Source organism: Microcaecilia unicolor, chromosome 2 (assembly GCF_901765095.1).
Source record: "Microcaecilia unicolor chromosome 2, aMicUni1.1, whole genome shotgun sequence".
In the NCBI taxonomy this organism is placed as follows: domain Eukaryota; kingdom Metazoa; phylum Chordata; class Amphibia; order Gymnophiona; family Siphonopidae; genus Microcaecilia; species Microcaecilia unicolor.
In genome coordinates, this window is record NC_044032.1 from 226,249,004 (window position 1) to 226,269,474 (window position 20,471).

Consider the following 20,471-nt stretch of genomic DNA (forward strand, 5'->3'; position numbering starts at 1 on the left):
TTTATCACAAAACCGAGGAGTTCTAGGAGCCTTATGGTGGACAGAATTGAAGTCTGTGCTGCCTCTCAGGAGGCTGCTTTGCCTAACCAGTTCTAGGAGCCTTATGGTGGACAGAATTAAAGTCTGTGCCACCTCTCGGGAGGCTGCCTTGCCTAACCAGTAGTTGTGGTAGGGGAAGATATGTATGCCCCACTTGCGAGTAGGAATTTGATTAGATTTCACAGGACAAGAATTGGTTGTACTCCCCCCCATCTGTTTTGGTATGAGAAAGTACCTAGAGTAAAAACCCTCGACCCCTCTCCAGTGGAGGAACTATTGCATTCTGCTGGAGGACAGCAGAGAGCTCCTCCTGAAGTACTATCATTTGGAAAGAGTTAAAAGGTAAAATTATGTATAATCATACCTGATAATTTTCTTTCCATTAATCATAGCTGATCAATCCATAGACTGGTGGGTTGTGTCCATCTACCAGCAGGTGGAGATAGAGAGCAAACTTTTGCCTCCCTATATGTGGTCATGTGCTGCCGGAAACTCCTCAGTATGTCGATATCAAAGCTCCATCCGCAGGACTCAGCACTTAGAGAATTACACCCACGAAGGGACACTCTGCCCAGCTCACCACCGCCGAAACGGGGGAGGGGAATTAACCCAGCTCATCCCCACACAAGTGGGGGAGGGGAATCCGTCCAGCTCATCCCCGCGGAGCGGGGGAGGGACACCACACCCGCCGATGCGGGGGGATCTGGCTTATCCTGCAACCGCAACCGCGGGAGGAGCTGACTGACCCGAACACCGCCGAAGCGGGAGGGGTACAAAACTGCCCTACAGCCGCACGAAGCGGGAGGGAGTGCCGGCAGAATTTTAAGTCTCAATCCAGCCCCGTAAAACGGAGGGGAGAGGAATGCAGCAGCTCACTGTAACACAAACTCGTCTTAACTCTTGAAGAATCCAAGTGAAAAAACTTGAACACGAAGTCTTTCTGAAGGAACTGAAGACTAAACTTGAACCTGAAATGCAACCAGAATAAAAACAGTACAGATATCTGGGAGGGGCTATGGATTGATCAGCTATGATTAATGGAAAGAAAATTATCAGGTATGATTATACATAATTTTACCTTCCATATCATCAAGCTGATCAATCCATAGACTGGTGGGATGTACCGAAGCAGTACTCACCCAGGGCGGGACATAGAAATCCCTGACCGCAACACTGAAGCTCCAAACCGGGCCTCCGCCCGAGCAGCCACAGTCAAGCGGTAATGCTTGGAGAATGTATGGGCCGAAGCCCAAGTTGCCGCCTTGCATATCTCTTCCAAGGAGACGGAACCGGCCTCTGCCATCGAGGCCGCTTGAGCTCTTGTGGAGTGAGCCTTCAGCTGGATAGGCGGCCCCTTCCCTGCGGCCACATAAGCCGCTGCAATGGCTTCCTTGACCCATCTTGCCACTGTAGGCTTAGCAGCCTGCAGACCCCTACGAGGACCTGCAAACAGGACAAACAGATGATCCGATTTCCGGAAATCATTGGTCACTTCCAAGTATCTGATGATGACTCGTCTCACATCCAGATATTTAAGAGCAGAGTACTCCTCTGGGTAGTCTTCCCTACGAAAGGAAGGGAGACAGAGCTGCTGATTCACATGGAAGCGAGAAACAATCTTGGGCAGGAAGGAAGGCACTGTGCGAATAGTCACTCCTGCCTCAGTGAACTGCAGAAAAGGCTCTCGACAAGAGAGCGCCTGGAGCTCGGAAACTCTTCTGGCTGAAGTGATAGCCACCAAAAAGACTGCTTTCAACGTCAGGTCTTTCAGAGATGCCCTCGACAAGGGTTCAAACGGCGGCTTCTGCAATGCTCTTAGCACCAGGTTGAGATTCCACGCAGGCACCACTGAGTGCAGAGGAGGGCGCAGGTGATTAACTCCCTTGAGAAAGCGCACCACATCTGGCTGGGAAGCCAGGGAAGCACCCTTCAGGCGGCCCCTGAAGCAAGCCAGAGCCGCTACCTGGACCTTAAGGGAACTGAGCGACAGGCCTTTGTCCAGACCTTCTTGCAGGAACGCCAACACTGAAGAAATTGGAGCAGTGAAGGGAGAAAGTGAGCCTGCTTCACACCACGCTGCAAAGATACGCCAAACCCTGGCGTAAGCAGTAGAAGTAGAGCGTTTCCTCGCTCTCAGCATAGTGGCGATGACCTTGTCTGAGAAGCCCTTCTTCCTCAGACGCTGCCGCTCAATAGCCAGGCCGTAAGACCAAAGGGGGAGGGATCCTCCATCACCACGGGACCCTGATGTAACAGGCCCTGCTCCACTGGCAGCCGCAGAGGATCGTCGACTGAGAGCCTGATCAAGTCCGCATACCAGGGACGTCTGGGCCAATCCGGACCCACCAGGATTATCCTGCCGGGGTGTCTTGCCACCCGGTCTAGAACCCTGCCCACCATAGGCCAGGGTGGGAACACATAGAGAAGCTCTTGTGTCGGCCATTGTTGGAGAAGAGCATCTACTCCCAGGGATCGAGGGTCCCGTCCTCTGCTGAAGAAGCGCGGCACTTGGCAATTGGCCGATGACGCCATCAGATCCAGGCTCGGCTGGCCCCAGCGCTTCGTGATGTCCAAGAACGCCTGAGCAGATAGCTGCCACTCTCCGGGCTCCAAGGTATGGCGACTGAGAAAGTCCGCCTTGACATTCATGACTCCGGCAATGTGGGCCGCTGACAGCTGTTCCAGGTTCGCTTCCGCCCACTGGCATAGACTCATAGCCTCCTTGGCTAGAGGGGCGCTCTTGGTACCTCCCTGGCGGTTGACATAGGCCACAGCCGTGGCATTGTCCGACAGGACCCGTACAGGCTTCAGCACCAGTAACGGGATGAACTCCAAAAGCGCCAACCGAATGGCTCTGAGTTCCAGGAGGTTGATAGACCACTTCGCCTCTGCAGGAGACCAGAGCCCCTGCGCTGTCCTTCCCAAGCAGTGGGCTCCCCAGCCCGACAATGAGGCGTCCGTCGTGACGACAATCCACTCTGGGGTCACCAGAGGCATTCCCGCAGACAACTTGACTGTCTGCATCCACCAGCTCAGCGCCTTGCGCACTGCTGGATCCAAGGGAAGACGCACCGCATAATCCTCCGACATCGGAGTCCAGCGCTGCAGCAGAGAGTGTTGTAGTGGTCTCATATGAGCCCTGGCCCAGGGCACTACTTCCATCGTGGCCGTCATAGAGCCCAACAGCTGCACATAGTCCCAAGCCCGAAGAGGAGAGGCTACCAGGAACTGGTCCACCTGAGCCTGAAGCTTGACAATCCGATTGTCTGGCAGGAACACTCTGCCCACTTGGGTGTCGAATCGAACTCCCAGATACTCCAGGGACTGAGTCGGGCGCAGCTGGCTCTTCTCCCAGTTGATGATCCATCCCAGGGAGCTCAAAAGAGCAACTACCCGGTCCACAGCTTTGCCGCACTCTGCATAAGAGGGGGCTCGGATCAACCAGTCGTCCAGATAAGGATGGACTTGTACTCCTTCCTTTCGCAGGAAGGCCGCTATGACCACCATTACTTTGGAAAAGGTCCGCGGAGCAGTAGCCAACCCGAACGGGAGGGCTCTGAACTGGAAGTGTCGTCCCAGGACTGCAAAACGCAGAAAGCGTTGATGAGGAGGCCAGATGGGAATATGCAGGTACGCTTCCTTGATGTCCAAGAATGCCAGGTACTCCCCTGCCTTCACTGCCGCTATAACAGAGCGGAGAGTCTCCATGCGAAAGTGCCGCACTTTCAAGGCCCGATTGACCCCTTTGAGGTCGAGGATAGGCCGGACAGAACCTCCTTTCTTTGGTACCACAAAGTAAATGGAGTAACGCCCCATGCCAAGCTGACTTTCTGGCACCGGAACGACCGCACCCAGGCGGATCAGATTGTCCAAAGTCTGTTGCACTGCCACAGCTTTGACCGGAGACTTGCAGGGAGAGAGTACAAACCCGTCTCTTAATGGTCGGCAGAACTCTAGCTTGTAGCCGTCTCTGATGACTTCCAGCACCCAAGCGTCTGAAGTTATTGTGGTCCACTCGCCCAGAAACGAGGACAGCCGTCCTCCAATCTGCACTGGGGCGTGGACCAATACCCCGTCATTGGGTACGAGACCCTGAGGGAGGACCGGAGGGAGCACCTCCGGGACGGCGGTCTCTGCGAAAGGAATGCTGCTTGGGGGAGAAATTCTTCTTAAAGGAAGAGGGGGCAGAAGAACCCGACCTGCCCGGGCGGTACCGACGGGCTTCCTGAAACCGTCCTCTGGAGGTACCGGGACGAGCACTAGCCCGAGCCCTGACCTCCGGTAACTTCTTGCCCTTAGACGTGCCGAGATCGGTCACGATTTTGTCCAGCTCGACCCCAAAGAGCAGCTTGCCTTTAAAAGGCAATTTAGCCAGGCGGGATTTAGAGGCGTGGTCAGCAGACCAATGTTTCAGCCAAAGCCACCGCCGCGCAGAGACTGTCTGAGCCATGCCTTTAGCTGAGGCTCTCAAGACATCATACAGCAAGTCTGCCAAATAGGCTAAGCCCGATTCCAGGGCTGGCCAATCAGCCCTCAAGGAATGGTCCGAGGGGGAAGCCCGCTGCACCATAGTCAGGCACGCCCTGGCCACGTAGGAGCCGCAAACTGAGGCCTGCAAACTTAAAGCAGCCGCCTCAAAGGACGACCTTAAGGCCGCCTCCAATCTCCTGTCTTGGGCGTCCTTCAAGGCCGTGCCACCTTCCACCGGCAAAGCCGTTTTCTTAGTCACCGCAGTGATTAAAGAATCCACGGTAGGCCACAGATAGGCCTCACGTTCACTCACAGCCAAAGGATAGAGGCGGGACATAGCCCTAGCCACTTTAAGGCTCGCTTCTGGGACATCCCATTGAGCCGAAATTAAGGTGTGCATGGCATCATGCACGTGGAAGGTTCTAGGCGGGCGCTTCGTCCCCAGCATAATGGCAGAGCCAACAGGGGCTGAGGGAGAGACGTCCTCCGGAGAGGATATCTTCAAAGTGTCCATGGCCTGTAACAACAGGTTGGGCAAATCCTCTGGGCGAAAAAGCCGCGCTGCAGAGGGGTCATCCGCTCCATCCGAGCAGGGATCCGTCTCCTCCAAGGAATCCGCAAAGGACCGTTGGGAGACCTCAGACACGCTGCCCTCATCTACATCGGAGGAGACAAATTCCTCCAAGGCCTGAGAATCAACCCGAGGGCGTTTACCTCTGGGAACCTCAACCTCTTTACCAGACGAGGGAGCGGGGGCAGCGTTGTGCATGAGGAAGGCCTGATGCAACAGCAAAACGAACTCGGGGGAGAAACCCCCCAGACTGTGCACTTCCGCAGCCTGGGCAACAGCCCTAGGCGCGCTCTCAACCGGCGCTCGCAACAGCGGGGGAGAGACATGCTGCGCATCCAAAATGGCGTCCGGCGCGAAAGTCCGCGAGGGAGCCGCGCGGGAAGAACGGCTCTTAATTTTAGCCGCTTCTGTGCCGTCGCCCAAATTAAGGGCGTTCATGGCATTAATGTCTCCAACCTCAAGGGCGGCCCAAGAAGAAGCCGGCCGAGCCGCGTGGCCGGCCAAGATGGCGGAGGCGAGGAGCGGGGGATGGGCGTTTATGGCGGGAAAAACCGCCACGCCGGAGGAAGGACCGGGACATTCATCGGTCACGAAACTGTCACCCAACAAGGGCGAATCAGGCTTTAAGACCCCCGCATCCCCTCTAGAAGCGCTCAAGCGACCCGGGGAGCGACCCTTTGCGCCCTCGCCCTCCGACGCCATGTGCCACGAGGAGAAGAATCGGGGAATCCCCGCCCACTATAAAAAGGTAAAATTACCTGCTGTCCGCTCCGAGTTGTAACGACCTGGTGTCTCAGTGAGTAGCTGCAATAGACGCTTAAATAAACGTCGAAATAAACGCCTTTAAGGACGTTCAAAATTTTTTTTTTTTTTTTTTAACGGAGCCAGCGGGAGGGGGGAGAAAAGGAGGGACCTGGCACCACCAGGTTTGCACTTGCTCAAAAGAGCCCTCAACCCCAGGCACTCAACAAAACCTAAAAATTAGGCTTGGAGGCCTAGCCAGAGCTGCTGCTGCTGTGTGTGACCACCACCTGCTGAGATAGAGAACATACTGAGGAGTTTCCGGCAGCACATGACCACATATAGGGAGGCAAAAGTTTGCTCTCTATCTCCACCTGCTGGTAGATGGACACAACCCACCAGTCTATGGATTGATCAGCTTGATGATATGGAATGAGATTCTCTTGGTGGGTGGTCAGGAGGTATTTTTCCCAATGTAGAGCGTAACCATGCTGTATGGTACATAGCACCCAACAGTCGGAGGTTATGAGCATCCACTTCTGCTGAAAGATGATAAGCCTGTCTCCCACCGGTAGGTCACTTGGTATGGACAACTAAACTCTTAAAATGCTCTCTAGGAAGGAATCAAAAACTGAGTTGTTGTTAAGACTGAGGAAGAATTTGTGATTTCTGTCCCTGATGCTGCCACAGACATGAGCTTTGGGGCATAGTTTGAGGTGGAGGAGTGAGAATGTAACAACGCTTAGATGTATAGTAACTGGAGCATCAAAATGCTCCTGCAAATCTTCTAGAAGAAGAAGAGGTGGCAGACGTCTGTAGCCTGGATAGAGTTTTAATAGTATCTGTATGCTTTTTAACTAGGATCTTGGCCAGACGAGAGAAAATATTGCCGGCACGGATGGCAGAAATGCTCTTTGGGGACGATGGTTGATAAAGCCGTTGGGCGAAACATGATGCCATGTCGAATAAAAATCCCCTTTGAAAATATTCTTCAATAAGGTAAGTGACAATATTTGAGATATAACTGTGTAAAACTTCCTTTTTGAAAACTGCTTTCAATAAGCTAAATGGCATATCTGATTTATGAGCACAGAAGAAATTTAGAGTAGTTTTGACACAACAGAAAAGCTAAAGTAAAAATTAAAAAACTGAAGACCAGTGACAATAGGGAAGTGGTAGCCAAAAAATTACACAGCTCCACTACTCTGACTGTGGTCTTCGAAAAAATAAAAAGTGGTATTGCATAAGCACCTCGTTGAATATTGTTGAGTTTTAATTAGGTTGGCCACTTCCTTGACTATCAGGCTTATTTTCGAAAGAAAAGGACGCCCATCTTTCTGACACACATCGGAAGATGGGCGTCCTTCTCACAGGGTCACCCAAATCGGCATAATCGAAAGCCGATTTTGGGCGTCCCCAACTGCTTTCCATTGCGGGGACGACCAAAGTTCCCAGGGGCGTGTCAGAGGCGTAGCGAAGGCAGGACTTGGGCATGCCTAACACATGTGCATCCATGACCCATAATGGGAAAAAAGGGCGTCCCTGATGAGCACTTGGACGACTTTACCTGGTCCAGTTTTTCTTACGACCAAGGCTCAAAAAGGTGCCCGAACTGACCAGATGACCACCGGAGGGATTTGGGGATCACCTCCCCTTACTCCCCCAGTGGTCACTAACCCCCTCTCTCACCATCAAAAAAGAACTTTAAAAATATTTTGTGCCAGCCTCTATGCCAGCCTCAAATGTCATACTCAGGTACATGGCAGCAGTATGCAGGTCCCTGGAGCAGTTTTAGTGGGTGCAGTGCACTTCAGGCAGGCGGACCCAGGCCCATCCCTCCCTACCTGTTACACTTGTGGTGGTGTGAGCTCTGCAAAACCCACCCGAAACCCACTGTACCCACATGTAGGTGCCCCCTTCACCCGTAAGGGCTATGGTAGTGGTGTACAGTTGTGGGTAGTGGGTTTTGTGGGGATTTGGGGGGCTCAGCACACAAGGTAAGGGAGCTATGTACCTGGAAGCTTTTTCTAAAGTCCACTGTAGTGCCCCCTAGGGTGCCTGGTTGGTGTCCTGGCATGTCAGGGGGACCAGTGCACTACGAATGCTGGCTCCTCCCACGACCAAAGGGCTTGCATTTGGTCGTTTCTGAGATGAGCGTCCTTAGTTTCCATTATCGCCGAAAATCAGAAACGACCAAGTCTAAGGACGACCATCTCTAGGGATAACCTAAATGTCAAGATTTGGGCATCCCCGACCGTATTATCGAAACAAAAGATGGACGCCCATCTTGTTTCGATAATACGGGTTTCCTCGCCCCTTCGCCGGGATGTCAGGAAAACTTGGGCGCCCCTTTCGATTATGCCCCTCTATGTCACCAAACAAGCCATTTCCATGAAAAGGGACATCTGCTAGACGCTCTTGGACTGCAGATTTGAGGTTGGAAACCCTGAGTCAGAAAAGGCATCACATTGCTACTCCTAAGGCAGAAATGCAAGAAGAAATATCAAAGGCATCAAAGGCTTGCCTTGTCAGATATTTACAACAATCCAGAAGTTTTCTGTGAAGATTGAGGAACTTATAAGCTTTTTCAGAAGTTTGTGGTGCCCCCGACATTCAACGCTGTGCCTGAGTGCAGGATCTCTCTAGTGGCTCTCTCTCCCTGATGTATCTACAAGTCGGGCTGAGGCTGATGAACGCACCCTGTAAACCTAAATAAACTGTGCACGCAGTGGGCCTGAGAGCTCCTTTTTGAGCATAGTCTGAATTTCCTCCCGTAGAGTAGGCATCAGAAAGTGCTGTGGACACAGCCTGAGTTATAGCCTGTGCAGGCATAGGAGACATAGAACATCTCAAAGGCTCTCGAGAAATTGGTTGAAGAGGAGAGTAGTCACTGCGGCATGGACGCTTCCCATGCATCGAGGATGTCAATGCAGGGGAGGTGTTAGCAGAGTGCCTGAAGGGAGAACAATGGCAATGATTCTTACACTTTTTACACTGCAGGTCCCTCGGTGCACATAGCAGCGACAAAGAGGATGTAGATTCCTTAAGTGGTTGCAGTACCGAGTACAATGCCAGACCCTCTTGATGTTGTCTCGCTGCATCTGATGTCGATGAAGACGCTGATGCAGGTTCTGCATCAAGTGCCCAATCACCTGCCAAGTTTGACGCCAATGCCAAACCAAAATGTTTTTCACGCTGGACTCTGTGGGCTTTAAGTGTCCTTGCTTGCATGCACAAAACAGAGGCCACACTGTATGTCATGGTGCTCTGGACCTAAGCGCTGGATACAGCACTTATGGGGGTCTGTGCCTGAAATGGTCCTATTGCACTGAGTACACTTCTTGAAGCCACTTGGCACCCTCGATGACATGGAGGGAAAAATGGCTGACACAAAATCAATGGACCAGGAAGATCGAGTGGTTTTGTATCCAAACATGGTCGATGCTTCTCAGCCAAAAAAAGGGCTCAGAAGCTCCAAATGCCGAAAAAAGAACAATGAAAAATTTTGAATTATCGATAAATTGAACAAAATTGATAAAGAAAAGAACTGAGAAAAATATCCCAAAAAAGGAAAGGGACCAAAAAGGCAAAGTTTGACATGTTGAGGAGAGATTAGAAAACCAAGCTCTCTGCTCTGTGGAAAATGATAGACTGCTGGTCCCGTGCTTGAGCGTTGGGCGGCAAGGTACCCGCACACGTGCGGTGGGGGCACTGCCTTAAAGTTTTAAAGTGACAGTGCACTATGGCAGTGTCTGCACAGGGCTCCATGGATGACGTCACTCACATGTGAGAATATTATGCCTGCTTGTCCTTGCAGAAATGATTGGACTTTGGTACTCTTTTTTTAATAAGGGTATAATGGAATATTTCTACTTATCTCCTTGAGATCCAGAGTACATATCCAATCTCCTTCACTGAACATAGGAAGAATGGGAGGGATAGTGATCATTCTAAACTTTTCCTTAATAAGGAAATGATTGAGATCTCTGAGATTTAGTGTAGGAATATACCACCTGTCTTTTTCTGAACAAGAAAGTAACAGGAATAGAAACCTCAGTTTCTGTTCTGTAGAAGAACAGGTTCTTGGCCTGGACGAGAAGCTGAGATGTTAGAAGGAGGTCAGGACTATGGTAAAGGTCAATCTGGAGAAAATAAGACAGTAGGCATTCAAGATTATGGAGAGGACCCATGTGTATGTCACAATCCCCCTTCCAGGCCAGAAGAAAAATTGAACCTGACCTCCCAGAGAGAGGGACCACAGGATTAGAATATAGTGAAAAAGAAAGTTGTTTGTTAGACTAAGCAGAAGCATTTGCTAGGTGGAACACTTTTTCCTCCTGTTGGCTTTAGGGTACAGGTCACCGATTTTATTATGGTTGTTCTTGTAATAAAATCTTCTTCTACTTATGAAAGTCTGCTATGCCCTGGCCTTACTTCCCAACTGCTGGAGTTGCCAACAAAGCCCACTCTAGCCCAAACATAATTGGGAACAGACTGTAAAAACCTGCCCTATTATATCCCAAGTATGGCAAAGACAGATCTGGATATCCTGGAGAGGGCTTCATCAGCAACACCAGCAATTGGGAAGTAAGGCCAATGAGTGGCAAACTTCTACAGTCTGTGTAACGAAAATGGCAAGGATAGGTCAAGAAGAACTATGCATATTTTACACTCATAACATATGATATAAATGAGACATAACTCAGGTTGATACCAAGTAAGAACATAAGAATAGCCAAACTGGGTCAGACCAATGGTCCATCTAGCCCAGAAACCCAAATAGTAGCAACATTCCATGCTACCAATCCCAGGAAAAGCAGAGGAAGTCAGCAAGACGCGGGAGACACCCTCCGAAAGACCCAAGGAAGCAAATTCTAGGCTCTCAACATCCAGGCCATGAGAGCCAGAGACTGGAGGTTGGAATGTAGAAGCGACCCCTCGTTCTGTGTGATTAGGGTCGGAAAACACTCCAATCTCCACAGTTCTTTGGAGGACAATTCCAGAAGAAGAGGGAACCATATCTGTCGTGGCCAGTACAGTGCGATCAGAATCATGGTTCGTGGTCTTCCTCGGGTTTCAACAAAGTCTTTCCCACTAGAGGTATCGGAGGATACGCATACAGAAGGCCTGTCCCCCAATGTAGAAGGAAGGCATCCAGTGGCGTACCAAGGGGGAGGCGGTGGGGGCGGTCCGCCCCGAGTGCACGCCGCTGGGGGGGGGTGCCGCGCGCCGGTCAGCGTCGTTGGTTTCCATGCTCCCTCTGCCCTGGAACAGGTTACTTCCTGTTCTGGGGCAGAGGGAGCATGGAAACCAACGACGCTGACCGGCGCGCGGCACCCCCCCAGTGGCGTGCACCCGGGGGGTTCGCACTGCATGGGGGGGAGGGCGCTGCACCCGGGGGGGCGGGGCGCATCGGCGATCCGCCACGGGTGTCAGTGCCCCTCGGAACGCCACTGAAGGCATCTGACACTAGTCTGTGGTGGGCCTGAAGCCTGGAATAGAATTGAGGGACCTTGTGTTTGATGTGAGTGGCAAAAAGATCCATCAAGGGGGTGCCCCATGCTCGGAAGATCTTACGGACTAAGCCCATATTTAGAGACCACTTGTGTGGTTGCATTATTCTGCTCATACTGTTTGCCAGGTCATTGTTTATGCCCGCTAGATAAGTGGCATGGAGACACATGTTGTGTTGGTGAGCCCAGTGGCACATATGGACAGCTTCCTGACATAGAGGGCGAGATCCTGTGCCCCCCTGCTTGTTGGTGTAATACATTGCAACGTGATTGTCTGTTTTAATTAGAATAATTTGATGGGGCAGCCGATCTCTGAAAGCCTTTAGAGTGTTCCATATCGCTCGAAGCTCCAGGAAATTGATCTGAAGATTCATTTCCTGGAGGGACCAAGCTCCTTGAGTGTGAAACCCATCTACATGAGTTCACAATCCCAGGAGAGATACATCCGTCATCAGGACTTTTTGCGGCCAAGGAATTTGGAATGGAAGTCCCAAGGTCAAACTGGTCCGAATTGTCCACCATTGAAGAGAGCGTACAAGCTCCGGGAATACATGGATGACATCCTCTGCATTCCCCATGGCTTGGTACCACTGAGAAGCCAGGGTCCATTGAGCAGATCTCATGTGCTGGTGTGCCATGGGTGTAACGAACACTGTGAAAGTCATGTGATCTGCTGCGATGTCCGAATCTTGGACACTAGGGAAAGATTATTGTCCACACACACCTCCAGTAGGTAGATTCAAACAGCCCTCGTGTTGAGCAGGGCTCCTATGAACTCCAATTGTTGAACAGGTTGGAGGTGTGACTTGGGGTAGTTTATAATGAACCCTAGTAGTTCTAGCACCCGAATAATCATCCGCATGGACTCCCGAGTACCGTCCTCCAAGGTGCTCACCAGCCAATCGCCGAGATAAGGGAACACATGAACTCCTAATCTACATAGCGACGCTGCAACTACCAGTAGATACTTGGTAAAGACACTGGGAGCTGACGTGAGGCCAAAAGGCAATATGCAGTACTGAAAGTGATGTGTTACTAGCCGAAACCAAAGATACTTCCGGTGGGCTGGAAGTATCGGGATGTGTTTCCACGCATCCTTCAAGTCCAGAGATCATAGCCAATCATTTTCTGAATCATGAGAAGAAGGGTGCCTAGGGAAACCATCTTGAACTTTTTGGAGACTAGGAATTTGTTCAGGGCCCTTCAGTGTAGGATGGGACACATCCCCCCTGTCTTTTTCTTCACAAGAAAGTACCTGGAATAGAATCCCTGCCCTTCTTCCCCTGGTGGAATGGGTTTGAACACATGGGCCTTGAGAAGGGCAGAGAGTTCCTCTGCAAGTACCCGCTTGTGCTGAGAGCTGAAAGAATGGGCTCTCGGTGGACAATTTGCAGGTTTGGAAAGCAAATTGAGGGTGTATCCGAGTCGGACTATTTGAAGAACCCACTGGTCTGAAGTTATGAGAGGCCACCTTTGGTGAAAAATCTTTAACCTCTTGCCAACCGGCAAGTTGTCCAGGACAGACACTTTGAGTGTGGCTATGCTCTGCTGGAGTGAGTCAAAAGCTTGTCCCTTGCTTTTGCTGGGGAGCGGCAGGGGCCTTGGGCGCACGCTGTTGACAAGAACGATCGCACTGGGGCTGAGCATGAGCAGGCTGGTGGGCTGCAGGAGTGTACCTACATCTAGAGTAGTAATAAAGGGAACTCCGCGGCTTGCCAAAATACCTACTGGATAAGGAGCCAGTTGCAGAAGACGCCCGGTGGAAGAGAGAAGATATAGTATCGGTATGCTTCTTTGTCAGCGACCTCCTCAACCTTCTCTCCAAAAATGTTATTCCCCCCCCCCCCTCCAAGCAAGGGGCATCCGCCCACCTCTGCTGAACAGAATGTTCCAGATCAGAAACACGCAGCCATGAGAGTCTGCGCATTGCTATACCTTGGGCAGAGATCCTGGATGGCACGTCAAAAGTGTCGTAAGTGCCCCTGGCCAAGAACTTGCGACACACCTTCAGCTGCAACTGGCGAAACGGCTTGGTCTGCTCTGGAGCGAGTGCATCGACCAAGTCTGACAGCTGCTGCACCGACTTCCACAAGTACACGCTCATGAAGAGCTGGTATGACTGGATACGGGTGATGAGCATAGAGGCCTGATATATTTTTCTCCCAAAAGAGTCCAGGATTCTAGCTTCTATGCCTGGGGGAGCCGAGGCATAGTCCCTAGTACTCTTGGCTGTCTTGAGAGTGGAGTCCACCACCATGGAGACATGAGGTAACTGAGACCTCACAAATTCAGGTTCCCTGTGGATCCGATACTGGGTGTCAATTTTCTTGGGGACCACAGGGACAGAAAGAGGGGATGCTCAGGTCCATACGAGGACTGCCTTAAGTTCCTCGTGGAGAGGAGCCGTCACTTCCTCCTTAGGAGGGGAGGTATAGTACAGGACCTCGAGCATCTTAGCCCTTGGCTCATCCTCCACTTCTACGGCCAGTGCGGGAGCAAGATCTCGGTGGCTTGGAGACACATGCATCAGCACTTCCTGAATGGAGGGGAAGCGGTCCTCCTGCCATCGATGCTTCCTGGGTGCCGAGTCCCTTGGCGCCCCGGAGCTCCCAGCACCAAGTGTCGATGGAGATCAGTGATGGTGCTTCTTGGCCTTCGCCCGATGTACGTCACCCCATGCTCCGGTGCCGATGAAGGTGACGTCGAATCCTCTTGTCGCCTCGGGGTCAGAACTGACAATGGACGGTCCCAGGAGGCCTCGAGACAGGTGAAGACCCACTTGATGCCTCACTGCTCCTGTCTTGGGGGCTTGAAGCAGCCAGTCCTACCGTGACTCCCGATACCGGTGCAACAGTCGAAGTTGATGCCGATGCCAACATCGAAGAACCGGACTGGGCTCCAAAAAGTTTCTCGCGTTGAGCCTCCCGGGAAACCTGGTTCCTTTTCTTCATACGAAAACAAAGGACACAATTGGCAGGGCTATGGTCAGGACCAAGACACTGAAGACACCAAGAATGGGTGTCCTTTCCCGAGATGGTCCAGTTGCACCGGGTACAATGCTTGAAGTCACTGGGAGTCTTCGTGGACATAGAAGGAAAAATCGCTTTGGCCAAATTAAACGCGATGGTGCCTGAAAAAAAGAGAACAGCACAAAAGAAGAGACCTGACAGGGAAGACCTGAAAACGACCCGCGTCGAAAAAAGGAAATTTAGACGTGGGGCAAAACTAAGAAAATAAAGGCTTTTTTGAGCGGGTAGGAAAACCGCCGAAAGGTACTCAAAATTCGCTCTAACCGGGTGTGTGAGGACCAAACAGAAACACAGCTACTTCTCACGCGGAAAAAACAAACTAAGTCGGCGCAGCAGGCGGGAAGGCACTAGCGCATGCGCGTTAGTGCTTGGCTCACGCTCCAAAAAGCTCTGGATTTTTCTCTGGCATATTTGTCAAGCCAGGCGATACGGGATGGCGTCTACCCACTTGTGAGTATAAGCACACCTGTTTGTCCTCGGAGAAAAACAGGTGTACTATAGAAATTATTAATCAAGTATTCTTAGGAAATAAAGAGAGGACTTCAAAGTGAAACAATAGGCCTTGCAGCTGTTCCAGTACCCATAAAGCTCACAACAGGAGAGTTCTTCATCTAAAAGCATTTTCCAGTAACATTCAAACTTGTCTTGTAAAAATATATATGCTGGTATAACTCCGCATAATAGTAACATCTTAAGCCCCAGTGTAGCACAGAGGGAGAAGCAAAGACTTCTAACACAGCACAGTGCTGTATATGAGTACAAGGGACAGATGAAATAACAGTTCTGGCGAGAGAAAGCCCTTGGTCTGTCAGTGCTGTCATGTTGAAGAGATGCTTGAACCTATTGCCTCTGTACAATGCCACTGCACAGAGACTGTGCAGAGCCTGACAGAGCTGATAGCGCAGAACAAACCATACCCACAGGTCCAGAGTGACCCTGAGTTATGGAAGCATGTATGGTTTGGGAACTGTTAGAGAAGAACAAGAAGTAGAAAATGCCATCAGTTGCTCCTCTGTGTCTGGACCTCTTGGGCCATCGTGCAGGTAGAAGGTATTCATCTCTAGCTGCTTATCCAGCCATGGGTAGATTGAGATGATCCTCACACAGCTTGGGTGATCTACTAGTGAACCACCACTGCAGAAAGAAGCCCCTGAATTTGGTCACAATAATGGCAAAGCTCTGAAATTCTGTTATTTCAATAGGCTATAAACCTGATCATACAGAACATGTAAAATAATGCATTAAGACTCGGCTCCCACAGCAGAGGCAGAACAGATGAAAGTCTTCTATGTGGAAGTTTCCAACACAGAAAGGGCACAAGTGAAGAATCATGTTTTAAAAGTTTGTAGTATGTGGCGAGAGTCTGATAAGTACGGACGGGGAGAGGGATCTAGGGGTGATAGTATCTGAGGATTTGAAGGCGACGAAACAGTGTGACAAGGCGGTGGCTGTATCTAGAAGGTTGTTGGGCTGTATAGAGAGAGGTGTGACCAGCAGAAGAAAGGGAATGTTGATGCCCCTGTATAAGTCGTTGGTGAGGCCCCATCTGGAGTATTGTGTTCAGTTTTGGAGGCTGTATCTTGCTAAGGATGTAAAAAGAATCGAAGCGGTGCAAAGAAAAGCTACGAGAATGGTATGGGATTTGCGTAACAAGACGTATGAGGAGAGACTTGCTGACCTGAACATGTATACCCTGGAGGAAAGGAGAAACAGGGGTGATATGATACAGACGTTCAAATATTTGAAAGGTATTAATCCGCAAACGAACCTTTTCCGGAGATACGAAGGCGGTAGAACGAGAGGACATGAAATGAGATTGAAGGGGGCAGACTCAAGAAAAAAGTCAGGAAGTATTTCTTCATGGAGAGAGTGGTGGATGCTTGGAATGCCCTCCCGCAGGAGGTGGTGATGAAAACGGTAACGGAATTCAAACATGCGTGGGATAAACATAAAGGAATCCTGTTCAGAAGGAATGGATCCTCAGGAGCTTAACCGAGATTGGATAGCAGAGCCGGTAGTGGGAGGCGGGGCTGGAGGTTGGGAGGCGGGGATAGTGCGGGGCAGACTTATACGGTCTGTGCCAGAGCCAGTGGTGGGAGGTGGGACTGGAGGTTGGGAGGCAGGGTTAGTGCTGGGCAGACTTATACGGTCTGTGCCAGAGCCAGTGGTTGGGAGGCGGGGACAGTGCTGGGCAGACTTATACGGTCTGTGCCCTGAAGAGCATAGGTACAAATCAAAGTAGGGTATACACAAAAAGTAGCATACATGAGTTGTCTTGTTGGGCAGACTGGATGAACCGTGCAGGTCTTTTTCTGCCGTAATCTACTATGTTACTATGTATCGAAAGGGGATAAACAAGCACCAAAGAACTTTTATGGTATGTGCTAGAAAAATAATTTAAAAAAATAAAAAGAATTACATTTGTTGGGAGACACATGCATTCAACAGAGCAGAAAAAATAAAACTGAGGAGCTGAGCACACCACATTGTGCAGAAAGGACCACACATGAAATTTACCCTTTATTCCGAGCTGTTGGAGAGCCGGTTTGTCCTGGTGCCATTGGATGATGTCACCTCACTTGTGTGTTTGACTCTCTCCTACTTGTCAACATAAAATTGTCCTCAGTTCTTTTGTAAAATTTACAAGAGAAGTCACACGTGTCAAGTTCTATTTTCAAAATAATTGTACTGCAAACACCAGAATAACAGAAGCCCTTCTGAAATTAAAGCTATCCATAAAAAATAAACACCCAAATAAACTCACTTTTCTCATTGGAAGGAAAGTATAGTTTACTTTATTTACTTATAATCCACCTATATCTAAGCAGAGCACATAAAAACATACATAATTTGTAAAGGAAAGGATCATGAAGAGAAGTGGCACCTTTAATGATGATGTGGAGTTCGCAGGTCCTGTTGTTGCCTGATGGGTCAGTGGCAGTATACTGAACTCTTGTCTCTCCTTGAGGAAAGAAATCTCCAGGTGAATGAGTCTTCCTTATGATCATCGAGTCTCCTGGAAATAGTAAAACAAATTTTATCTTCTTTATCTGCACTGAGTCTAGTGAACTATACCAGAAAAAACCTAAAATGCTGTGCAGGAGAGCACTTTACATCCTAAGGGGACCTTTTACTAAGCGGCGGTAAGCCCAATGCAGGCTTACCGCTTGCCATTCCAGAACTACCACCGGTCCAACGTGGGCACCAGCAGTAGTTCCACCTCCAGCACACGGCATTTCCACCACTAGCAAAAATATTAAAAAATAATTTCTGCACGGGGTTACCAGGCGGTAATCAGGCAGCACCGCCCACTACCCGGTTAGCGCAGGAGCCCTTACCACCACCTCAATTAAATGCTAGTACTCCTACACATGTTCAGATCAACATGAACTGAACATACACAGGAGTGCTGGTATCAGCATCTGAAGCATGCCACAGATTTCCTCAAGTAGCATGAAGTTTAGGGCTTGGGCTGAGGTCCGCTTCAGCTGGTTAGGGATTTGGCATCCCCGTGAGCCATTCCAGGAGTGCCACAATTTTGAAGCGGGTCTTAAAATATGCACGGCTAACCCCTACAAGTTTGCTGCGGCACCTTGGGGCACTGCAGCACACAATTTGGGAACCGCTGTACAGTGCTATTTATTTATATTGCTTGCCTATAGTCATAAAGCCATATTGATCCCTGTAGGGAATACTCAGTATTTGATGAGGACACAGAGTTATAGATCACAGGAGGACAGTAAAGATGCATGCCATTGTAGAAAACTGAAAGAATATACAAAGCTACAATATCCTCTTGGGGTTCTGCATGGATGGGATTGGAAAACCAAACATTCCTCAACCTTATGGCTGATAATGTTATAAGAATACCACTATGAAACAATTACCTTGTAGGGCGTAAGACATAAAAAACTAGCATGCTAGGTCCATCTAGCCCAGTAACTTGCTTCTAAGTATCTGGCAGTATTCCAAAAATTTGCAAGATTCCATGTTACCTACCCCCAGGGGTAAGCAGTGGTTTTCCCCTGGTCTACCTTAATAGGAGTTTATAAACATTTCCTCCAGGAACTTGTCCAACCTTTTTTTTAAAGTTGGCAATGAGTTCCAGAGTTTATAACTATTTGTTGAGTGAAAAAATATATTCTCTTATTTGTTTAAAAATTATTATTATGTAACTTCATGGCATATCTCCTAGTCTTTGTACTTTTTGAAAGAGTAAAAAACGATTCATGTTTATTCCACTTCACTCAAGATTTTGTAGACTTTGGTCATATCCCCCCACTTCTCCAAGCTGAACAGCTCTAACCTCTTTAGCCTTTTCTCTTATGAGAGCCCTTCCATCCCAGTGATACTATATTTGATAAAATTCCTTTTTGGTTCTATCCACCGTTTACTGGTTCTGTGTATATAGTTTAAGGTACATCTCACCTGAGTTGTCTGAGAACTGAGGTTCCTCCCATGTTACATTGTATTCATTCTCTGTGGTCTGGATTGGAGGGGGTGATCGGCACCTGTCAATTACTGGAGGCTCCACATCTGAAGAAATAAGCAAAAAAGAATATTTGATTAATATTAGCTGAAATGAGCACAAAACAAAGTGGATTTTTACTATATAGAAAGCAAAGGTAAAGCCAGAAATCAAGTAGCGGGCTCTTTACAAAGGCATGCTAGCGTTTTTAGCGCACACTAAAAATAAGCATGCGCTAAACAGTAGAGATGCCCATATATTCCCATGGGCATCTCTAGCGTTTAGTGCATGTTAAAAACACTGGTGCGCCTTTGTAAAAGTCCTCCGCAATTAGCTAAGAGAATGAGTAGATTAGATTGGCCTGATGGTCTTTTTCAGTTATTGTACTTCTTCATACCACCTGTTCTCACACATTCCTTTATGATTATACTGTTTGTATGCATTTAGCCCCCCACTATCTCTTCCTTTTGCTCCTTCCCCACAAATGTTAATTTTACCTAACCATAAGGCATCTATGTTCTACGAGAAAGCTGAAGCACTTTAGTTTCATTGGTGAGATCTCACATAAAGTAAAAGTAGTAAGATGTGCTAGGAAAACTGAGTGAACACTCATCTTTGGGGAAAATGAAGATAATACATCACTGTACCCTACTTTCATGATATTTTAATGTTTAAAATAAATAGCAATATAAAAGCTCAAGGGCAGAAGTCTCATATTGCATATCAGATAAAATTGTCAACTTGCTGCATATTTACATTATTTTTTGCATTTCATGTTTAAGGAGAATCTATCTTCAGTGGCATATAAATTTAATTTGAAAAGAATTGCTCAGTTTTGTTGACAGAAAATATAAGAGAGTTTTAAGCTTGAGGTGAACTACAGGGAAAACGTGGACCTTATTTGATTTTGCAGTTTTGAAAAGATGGTACAATATAACAGCTCCATAAAGAAAACAATAATGTTTTCACTCTCTATATATGCTTTTTCACCAAAAAGAAAGGATAATGATTTTAATATCTTTAATTTAGCCATTTTTTAAACTTGTATTCAGATCCCATTAGAAAAAGCTCCTCTTAAGTTAGCCTATTATGCTAAAGACAAACTTGAAAATACTAACATCTACTGCAAAGAAGGAATTGAATGTGTTCAGGCTAGACGAAGAGAAGCATTTTTGACAAAATATCTAAGTCAGATTTTGGACATTTGCTAGCATGTCCAAAAATCAAGTGGTGAACATAGCAATTTTGGAACCTGAAAAACTTCTATCTTTTTGGTTCGAAAATAACCTTTTTTCCTAGAAGTTTTGTGCTCAGTGCATTTTTCTTTTGGGGACCATTTTGGAAAATAAAATATCCAAGAGAAAAACACTCAAAAAATAGCCATTGGGATGCCTGGGGGGGCCATCATTCTTAGTAGTCTGGCCACAGAGATATATAGCAGAATAGTGGGGCCGCCTAGGGAGCACAGCAGTGGACTTCACATAAAAGGGTCCAGGTACGCATCTCACCATAACCCCCTTATATTGTATGGTGAATCCTCCAGGAGCAGAAAAATACCTACTGTACGCCACTACAATAGCTCTCAGGCTTGCAGGTGTCACCTATATGTAGGTACAGTAGGTATTTAGTTATTTTTGAAG

General features: G+C 48.7%; 1 protein-coding gene across 3 annotated transcripts in view; it reads right to left on the minus strand.

The window, feature by feature from the left end:
• SVEP1 (sushi, von Willebrand factor type A, EGF and pentraxin domain containing 1) overlaps positions 1–20,471 on the minus strand; it is a 538,231-nt gene that overhangs the window by 371,732 nt on the left and 146,028 nt on the right. For all 3 annotated transcript variants that reach the window (XM_030193745.1, XM_030193746.1, XM_030193744.1), the window contains exons 10-11: positions 18,792–18,899; positions 17,248–17,379 (exon numbers count right to left, since the gene is read on the minus strand). In XM_030193745.1, the coding sequence (XP_030049605.1) occupies positions 17,248–17,379; positions 18,792–18,899 (240 nt within the window). The remainder of the gene's footprint in view (positions 1–17,247; positions 17,380–18,791; positions 18,900–20,471) is intronic.